Source organism: Montipora foliosa, chromosome 10, assembly GCF_036669935.1.
Source record: "Montipora foliosa isolate CH-2021 chromosome 10, ASM3666993v2, whole genome shotgun sequence".
In the NCBI taxonomy this organism is placed as follows: domain Eukaryota; kingdom Metazoa; phylum Cnidaria; class Anthozoa; order Scleractinia; family Acroporidae; genus Montipora; species Montipora foliosa.
In genome coordinates, this window is record NC_090878.1 from 16559889 (window position 1) to 16569888 (window position 10000).

Sequence of the window (10000 nt, forward strand, 5' to 3'; positions counted from 1 at the left end):
TTAGCGCAATCATTTACCATATAAGGTCAAACTAAGGTATATGAGCTGATAACCGAGATTGAGTGAACCAATCAGAGCACGCGAAATGCATTATCCGAGGTTGAGAATTTAATAATGGTGGATATTACTTACCGAGCAGCAAACGACGGCAAGGTCACCTGCAATAGCCAAGGTACCGACACTGAGGTACGTGAATAGTTGTTTTACTATACACTAAAACAAAGACAATATAGCACAAAAAGATGATTTTAACTCATTTATTCTTGCAACGATTACAACATTTTCGAGCGCAAGTCCCGCGCGTGTTGCTCGCAGGTGAATAGCCTCAAAAGGATATTCGGAATCAGAGAGCGCCTTCATTCAACGCTATCTATTCTTTTTGTACATACTAATGTATATTATCCACTGTTTTATTTGGTGACTGAAGACAACTGAAGGCTGGTTACGACTAAGTTGTCTTATACTTGTCGTGCGGGTATTATTTGAAACGGTTTACAGCAGAGAACGCCTAATCGTTAAGAATGTAACACATGGTTTTCCCTGCAATGGGCAAATCTAGCACTCAAATCTACGTAAGATATTAAATGTATTTCAATGCAACCAAAGGTTTAGTCTCGATTAATTTAAAATCTCAATGTTTTGAAAGATTTAACTAACCTTCATCACGTTTCAGTTAAATTTCGTATTTATAAAAAAAAAAATTCCGAAAAACCTTTAATAGTAATCCCACAAGCGCTTTTCTATAGATAATTAGTAAGACTGTAAATCCACTCCCAGTTCTTCTTTCATTTATTTTCGAAATACTCAAATATTTATTGCCCCTGCAGAGGCCCAGAGGCCCAGAGGCCCAGAGGCGAAAACTTGAGGAGGCAACCTAGAAGCCCCCGCGTAAAAAGGGAAATTATGTAAATTAATATGTAAATTGTAGATATTGTATAGGGCAAAGTAATCTCGATTTGCCCAACCGAGCGCGCAAGGTGGTATCGGTATTGTTCACCGCGTTCGCGAGGTGTTCTGGGTAACTTGAGTCACGACACAAAAGTCACAAGGATCGAAGGTTGAAGGTGAGTAATTTTCGAATATTTACAGCGATTCCTTTTACTTTGAAAATAAAACATTACAGTATCTGACAGAAAATGATAATTGTTGCCTGGGTCACAAATCATAAACAGGGACGACGATTTGTCAGACACAAATGAAATCAGAAACAGGGACGACAGACTCGGCCACAAACTGCTAGATGCAACCTTAGAAAGCAAAAGCACAGTCTCAGTGTCAACATTTTCAAACAATCTCCGATCATTTTTACAACAGTTATTCACAGGTAATAATAATCAGCGATCCGAATATATAAGAGAATTTTGTAACGTGTAAGGTAACGTGGAAAGAAGCACATGGATCAAAAAGATGACGACGAAAGATGAACGAAATGTTGCCTTCTAGTCATTGAATGTTCCTGTCTCTTTTTTACCTTACTATCAATTTTCAAGGAATTTTCCAAAATTACGTAAATTGCTTTTCAATTGATTACGTATCAAATAAACGTTGTTGGAAACTAAAAATAAATGCTTTTTGTTGTTGCCCATCCATCCCTCTTGTATACCTTTCACTTTCATTTACCTACCCAACTACATATAAAATAATATGAATACATTTTTCAAAATCATATTATTTTTAATTGACCACTTCCCATAGGGGCTTTTCAGGGCCAATGAAACACAATCAACGAAACGACTGAACGTAGGAACAACAACAACAACTGTTAAGAATCCCAACTGGCCGAAGGCGAACCAGTTGGCTATTTACAAGTGCGGCTGAGAAGTTGAACCAGGGACTACCAGGATCAAATTCAACGACTGCATGGTCAGAACGAGTCTTCAGCCCGGGAACTCCGGATCTCAAGACAAGCGTCCTAGCCACATCCTAACCACATCACAATGTGCAGCACATATTAATTCTGTGGAAAACACTCAACTGCCATCTGTATCATCTTAGACGGGGGCAGACGTTAAGTAGTGAAAACTATTACTAGTTACTTTGAAAGTGGAAAAAGTCAGCTTTTATTAACAGTGACATCAGCTCGTGAATTCTTCATTGGTGTCCTCGTATTTAAAAGTTAGTTTTCCTGATAACTGCAGTTGTGTCTTCGGTTGCGACAAAAAGAGGGTCACTCGTAGGTTCGACTATTTCGATGGAGCACGAGGATTTTTTCGAATATCCGGCCCGAATCCCAACATCAACTACTCACTGCTAAAATTAACCTTTTTGGTCAAACGAATAAAACTATGCAAGTATTCTGCGCTCCAAACTTTGGTAGAGAAGATCCAAACGTGTTTTTTTTTTTTTAATCGAAAATATATCGTTTAATTATTACATTTTCAACCTTCCATATCGGCGTTTCCTGTGGTAGGCTCGTTACTTTCGGTTATCAGCTCTGACATATGCCGTATGATCGAGCCTTGCCCAAGAGTTGTCAGTGTAGGAAGCCGAAATGTGCACGCGTCAGATCGTTCGAATGTTACTACAATTTAATGAAACACTCCCGGCATTCCATTCGCTCTTGTTAGGATTGAACTGGACTGTCATTAACAAGGCACGTTCATGGAATAATTCATTAAACATGCAGTCACTGCGTCTCTTTAATCCAGCTGTTCAAACTCAACGGACCTCCGGCTTTAACCGTGTACGTAAGTTGCCCATTTGAGAACGTGCTCCAGTCTCAGAGGGACTGAGAATTGGATAGCACGTATTGAGAAATCAAGCGGCGTTGATAAAGGGATTCTATGGTAAGGATAACTTCTCAGATATATGGACTGATCAGTGAACTGCACGTTCGATCGAACTCCCCTAAATGAATGAAAAACATGAGAATTAAATTGAAAAAATCCTTGCACTTTCATCGTTACATCATTTTCTTTAGCGGAATCCCTGTTTCGAATAGTTCAAACAGAGCTGAATTCAAAGATAATATAAAACCCACAAATAATCCCTGAAAACATTGAGAAACATGTTTGCGGGGACCTACATTTTATAGTTTTGCTTAGAGACAGGTCCAAACCCCATCAGAAGGGCCATCGGTGAGCAATCCTCCGAAGCATTTTGTTCTTAAATAGCAAAGTTCCTGATGGGTGAAGTTGAAGAGCAATCATTCCATTACTTAGCAGAGATATGCAAGGCCTTAAGAGCTGAATTACGTTCTGGCATTCAAATCAAAGTTTGTCGGGTTGATAAGCAAGGCGAGGCTAATATAGTAACACGCATTCAACAAGCCCCAGTAAGACGATGTTCGAAAACATGCTCACACATGCACCGCAAACGAAATTTCTCCGTTTTACGAAAAGTAAAGTAACATCGATCATTCATTCTTTCGCAGAGATCTATTGGAAAAAGTCCATATCGGTATAAACAGCGCAAGGAATAAATAAGGCTTACCCCGCGTAAGATGATTATTGTTGCAAAACATAATTGGTTTTGTATTTGATTGATTGGTTTGTCACCCGGGGTTTGTCACCTTCTCTCACTAAAGTACTAGTAGAAATGCTTACTGATTTTATACATTTTTCTTATCCATTTGAACCACAAGTCCATATTAAGAATTTAACAAAACTATTCCGGTAAGTTTCAGTCGAAAGTTTACAACGCTGAAAACAAATTAATGAACTTGACATTATACAGTGTTTTTTTTCTAAAATGTTTGAAAGGAACTGAACGGAAGTTCAAACTAATTGACTCGATGCAAATCCCAAGGCTATAGAAAAGAAATCTTTTTTTCTTATCAACGTAATGCAGTTTGGTGATCGTGTGAAAAATGTATTTGAAAGTGACCTTGTTGTCAGCAGTGATTAAATCTTCAAAAATTCTGCAACTTATGTGTCAAGATGAGGTCGCAAATTAATTTTAGTGATATGTCAAGTGTGCTAGTACTGTGCGAGTAATTAATATTCGTGAAACTAAGCAAATCAAATCAAACTATTCAAGGAAAGGCCGAAGTTTTTAAAATGAAAGCAATAATGTTCAAAGTAGAAGGAGAAAAAAAAATTCTGTTGAAGCTGAGCCGGCAAGACTATGAACCTCAACATGACACCGAGTCTAAGCATGGAGAGCCCGGAATGGAACCTAAGTAAATTCTTGTTTAGACTAAGCAGCCTTAAGGTAAAATGACTGTTGACAAGTTGTGATGAAAATCGAGGCCGGATTTCCCTCACTTTGGAAGCAGATTTGAGGTCCTTCATCAATCTTGCTTCAAAAATGAAAAGAAAATTATGACACTGGAAGAGTTTAATCCCAATGCAAAATCTTTATGTGCATTAACACTTGCTTTCGTACGTGTCATTCAAAAATAAGGCGGGGATAATCCCTCTGTTAAGCTATAAATGGAATGTGAAATCGACACCGGTCTAAATCTTCCTATTATATATTATTGAGAACTGATAAAGCTAACAGGAGGTCTGTACAAGAAGACATCGACCCGGTGGAGTATTCTGCAAAGTGCATCTCTTGCCCATCCGAAGCGATCAAAGAGCCCTGAGAAAGATAACATTTATCTCTTCTTTGCAGAAGCGTGAAAATAGTGAAATAGGTGAGCTCAAGACTTTCTAACAAGTTGTTAATTTGTGTCATTTACCACAAACCATAGTTTTTAATGCAAAGTGTAACAGTTTACTATTTGTAATCTTGTGTCTAGTCTGCAATTTTTTATTTGGTTAGTAATCAAGAAATTTTCAGCCTGGCTTTGGACGAGGCTGTTACTTTGTTGAGTTTTAATGCGACCTTGCTGCTTATAGAATAACCCATTATAATTTGACGGTAGTCCATCTGTCTATATAGTGACGACTTGTATCATGTGTAACTATTCTTCTAAAATCATCGTAGAGGCACCGAGGTGCGTTTGTGCTGTTTGCAACGTTTTAGTCTGGATGATAACCTCAGTATTTTATGACCATGCAGTCAAATATGAAAGCTACTGAGCAATACTTGGAGATGATGTTTATTATGCTGCACAAGGTGATTCTAACTTTTAAGACTGTGATTCTTAATTGGACCATTAGGGCTGATCTGATGGCACTATGTTGTCCAAGGCTCTTACTTTCGAATCTATGGGTGAAATCATATCCTTAATTAAGTGTGACCATTCAAATGAAAGCTGCTGAACATGTTTCTTATTCTGTACGAGGTGGTTCTATCTTTTCGTTTGAGTCTGTGGGTGAAATCCTTATATTTAACCATTCAAATGAAAGCTACTGAGCAGTATGCCCCGTGATGCTTCTAATTGTTGCTGTACGAGGTGTTTCATAGTGCTCGCTTGAGTAAGCTATTTCCATACTCCACTATTGTACAGTGTTGATCGTATTTAATTGCGGAATTTTTTCGAGACGTTTGCATGGAGTGTGCCAAACATCGCAGTGACATCTATTGAGACGGTTTTTTTCTGAGTTAGTTATTGTTGGAATGCTTTGCAAAATGGATTCCAGAATTGTTTCCTATCTGCCTGACAGAGGCAAAGTGTCAGAGGCCAAAGATAACATTACGTCACGTTACGTTTCCCAATTTTAATAGATGATACAAGAATTTCATTCTTTCGTAATTTCAAGTATATAACAAAGGTTGTATGATCAAACCAGTTCCCTCAAAAAAATGGCATTTGTCCTGCCAAAAATCATCCAAAAATCAAAACAATGTTTCAATACTTTGTCTTCGATGCTATGATATCAAGACTCATTTTCTCCATACCCTCGTCGGCTTGTAGACTCTATGCCGTAGTGGTCATTTACTTCATGCATAATCCGTACATCTGTCCAAGCAAGGAAAATAAGGAGAGGTTTTATATATATTGATCGCCATTAGGTTGCGAATCATTTTTAAACTTGACCGATGATTCTCATTGTTTTTTAAAGCGGTATCAGTGTTTCCTTGCACGCCTTGAGCGTCGCGCGCTGTGGCGGGAAATTTCCGCCCTGTGTTTAAATGGGACACATAGAACAATTACATATATTTTAATATTTCCATTAAATTATTGCCATCAAACTAAAAATGATGTCCGGAAGCTAGGAAGCCACGATTTTTTTACGCGTTTGGTGACCGCAATAAACTTAATCTTCAACATTACGTACCAGATTTGGCTTTTGCCTTTTAATGATTGCGAAAGTCTGTTGGATGTCACAAAGCGTGTCTCGAGCGGGCAAGATCGGGCTTGCATAGGATTAACTAAACCGACAAAGCTTCAAGTGTGAAGAATTCCTTCCTTTTTGACACAGACATCTCTAAGACGACCTTTGTCGTTTCCTACGTTATCCACTTTTCAAACGAGATAACTGGCTCCGTCCGATGAATTAAATTTATTTTACTTTCAAATTCTTTAAACTAAGCCACTTAATTAACTAATCTTCGGTGACACCTTGATGCTTATCGTACAGGACGAAATATTTTACCTCCGCGATACAAAACTCAAAAAAGCAATAATCATTTTTTTTTTTCAGTACTTACTGGTAAGTCATGTTGTATTTCAAGTACTGAACCATCGAAGAAGAGCCAGCAACCTCGAAACATATCCATCTGGTTTATTCTGAATCTTTTCTTATCGACTGCGCTAGAGTTTTCTTACCACGACAAAGTAAGCTGTTTTCAGAGTTCCTCTGACGTTCTTTTAATGTAAAGTTTGCTTCGTAGGCCGCATCTCTACCAAGACAGTATGGGCATATCAAAAACTGCTTCATGTGCTACTTATTTTTTACAGTGACTTACATTAAATTGGCCTGGGAAAATGAATGGGAGAACTTACATCAGACTAAAATCTCGCAGTTTGTGAATTGCATCTGAAGGCTCCACAAGAGAACACTGTTGCCGGGCAATGCACGAGTCAGACTTCAACGAGAAAAAAAAGAGACCATTGCAAAGGATTTTTACTGAAATAGCCGCACTTAGTCGACTTAATGTTTTCCTTGCGCTAAGCAAGGCCCATGGACATATAGTCGACAAGTCAGCATTTTTTGCAGCATGCCTTTTGATCCACGTGTAATGAATTCGCAGATATAAGGACATCAGAATTTCGATCCAATTATATAAAGGATCTTAACGCGAAGCAGGGTATTGAGTTTCGCGTCACTGAGTGTTCACCGTAATTAATCTTTCCTCTTTCTCGGTGGGTCTTTACTTTCGCGTTTTTTCTTGTATTCGTAACAAAACGTGGATTATTCTTTAGTGGGTTATGTATGTAGTCTAGCTATGTAGCCTACTATTCTTACAAAACACAATGGAGCCGAGAATGAAGCGCCGTTCTAAACATCTTCACGTATCGTAAATCACTCCCTGCTAATACTTTGCAAAAGGATTTTAAGAAGATTTCGATTAACCCTCTCTGATCTGTCAAGGGCTCTATCTGTTTCCGCCGCTGTTGTTAAGTAGAAAGCATTTGATAATGTCAATTTTTGATGGTTTCCGCCTTAAAGAACACTTTGGAACGCCGGCAAAAAAGTTATTTACGGGAGTTTGTTAGCCAACTGGCAGCTAATTTTAAATTGTTATCGCATATTTGGGTCAGTTTTCCCATTGCCAGTTTTCAATGCCAGCAGAGTTGTTTGCTGATACTTGGCAAAAAGGCGTAACAACCGACATTCTCGAATCGGACACATTTGGGATCAGACAGTTTCGTTTCACTTTTGTGGAAGTCAAAACTTTATGACGTATGTACTTCATCTATTCTTTTAATCGTCGGCAAGTTTGAAACACTGAAAACAATTGCGTCTTACAAAGCAGCTAAACGAAGGCAAAGCGGCAAATTCCACAGCTGAAAAGTCTGTGTACCTGTAGATGTACATGTAAGACCATATTATAGATGATAGAGAATGAATTCGAACGTAACTGAACGAAACAGTTTTCAAGTTCTTCAGGGGCACCCAACGAGAGTATAGCTCAAAACCACTTAAACATAGCATTGCTAAATGTATCTTAGTATTTAACGTTAGATACAGGTATATTTTTATCCTCTAAAAATTTTTCATCTGTTCGGATTCCCTGACCGAAAGTCTATTGATCCGAAAATTATAGGGATCAAAACTTACCTTTTCGAAAATTTTAGCCAGACAAAAAGGCTCTCGAAAATTCTAGGTGAGCTTTTTAGGGTAAAAATCCGTTTAAAATGGGCAATTATACCATGTTTTAGTTGTTCGAAAATCCTAGGACAGGCAAGCAAGCAAGGAATTTTACAACAAATGTTCCGAAAATTCTAGATCTCAAATCGTCTTCCGAACAGATTTTTCTCCGAAAATTGACGTTGGTGCCCCTGGTTCTCGGATTGATTTGGATCAAGTCAGTTTAAATCCTTTATTTTTGAAGTGAAAAAAGTGTATCCTTCGGGGTTTCACCATGCAAACGTGAAATTTGTCACAGTGATTTTCAGGAGGTTGCTTCAGTATCTATTGTGTTCATGTTTGCTTTTGTTGAGAAAGTGCTGGGGCTTAATTTAGTTGTCAGATCGGCTTTAAGGAATCCGTTAAGAAGTGCTTAGTACATGGCAGACAGATGGAGCAGAATAATACTTCTTGACGATATTGAACGAGATGTAGCTGGTGTTTCCCGAAATGGGACGAAATTATAATCGAGATATGACCTAAGACTAAAAGAGGTTTTATCAGGAACGTCTAGAATCCGTAGAGCAGCAGAAAGGACTTCGTTTAAAAGGTCCCTTTGCAGTCTTATTTATTTTAAGCCATATACCTATCAATATTGTTCACGACTCGGTCCGAGTTTATTTCACTGCAGTGAACTTTGCTAAATACGTGTCGTTTTCTCCTCAAGAAAAATTGACCTTTGTCACGGTTAAGTCCCTGTTACATCATAAATCTTTTACAATTTTAGCATACAAAGGCCGGAATTTGAAGGGTTTAGTTCTAAATGCCGTTTTATCTCTGCAAATCCCTCTTAAGCGTTGAATGGAAATTATTGTAGAAGATGGTTTCGTCAGTAATCTGGTTTCTTATTTTTCAGTTTGAATACAAGCTGCCTTCTTGAAGCACAATGGCGCACTCGGTTTTGCCCGACTTTCACTGGTCTGCAGCAGCTGTCGCCATATTGGCCCCTGTAGTTGCATTGATTATTCTGTTTGGAATCATTGGAAATATTCTTGTTATAATTGTGTTGTGGCAACAAAAGCGTCGCTCGCATCGCAAGAGTGGAAGTTTCTTTCTCATCAGTTTGGCAGCGGCCGACATTCTCGCTTCTGCGAACCTCATATTTATGTTAGCAACCATCATTAACAAAGGAGAGTGGATCTTTGGGGAGCCTTTGTGCAAACTGAACGGTTTTCTGACTGTGCTTCTGGGCGCTACCTCGCTGCTTACGCTCTGTGCAATCAGTGTAAACCGGTATTTTAAGATTGTGGAAGGAGGGAAATACGATCGAATCTTCTCCTACAGCAATACCCTTCGGATTCTTGCGGTCACGTGGTTCATCCCCTTCGTCCTGTCGCTCGCACCAATCATCGGGTGGTCGGCGCACGAGTATCAAGTCGGAAAATGCGTCTGTCATTTCCTGTTCAGTCGAAATATCTCTTACACGCTGACCTTTGCTACTTTGGTAGTGGCTATTCCTTTTAGCATTATCCTTTTTTGCTATTTCAAGATTTACAAGATTATCAAAGCACATGGCACCATGATCGGAAACCTTCGGCGGGACCAACCTTCGGTCAATGTAGAAGACATCAAAATTGCTACAACTCTGTTCACAGTTATCGTAGTGTTTATCATTTGCTACATTCCTGCGAGTGTGATAAACATTCTGGACATGGCGAATTTGGGATTCAGGATTCCTCATTGGCTGGACATGTTCTCCTTCGTGTTAGTCGTCTCCAATCATGCCAATAACCCGGTGATTTACAACGCCCTCAACCGATCTTTCAGGCAGTCATTTCGTGAGGTCTTACATATAGGGCCACCAGGACAGCCCCGCCCCGCGAGCAGGTTGCACAGCGGTAGCTGTTCAAAAAGCACAATTCCGCGATGCCTGC

At 39.0% G+C, this 10000-nt stretch overlaps 1 protein-coding gene across 6 annotated transcripts in view; it reads left to right on the forward strand.

Moving 5' to 3' along the window:
- Positions 1-10000, forward strand: part of LOC137973139 (melatonin receptor type 1B-B-like) — a 117715-nt gene that overhangs the window by 106031 nt on the left and 1684 nt on the right. For 2 of the 6 annotated variants that reach the window (XM_068819888.1, XM_068819889.1), the window contains exons 2-3: positions 6477-6610; positions 8983-10000. The exon at positions 8983-10000 is cut by the window's right edge and continues 1684 nt beyond it. In XM_068819888.1, the coding sequence (XP_068675989.1) occupies positions 9013-10000 (988 nt within the window). In that variant the 5' untranslated portion in view covers positions 6477-6610; positions 8983-9012. Of the gene's footprint in view, positions 1-4436; positions 4580-6476; positions 6611-7473; positions 7680-8982 lie in introns of those variants that run through there. The other 4 variants (XM_068819884.1, XM_068819887.1, XM_068819885.1 and 1 more) reach the window with 3 other exon arrangements.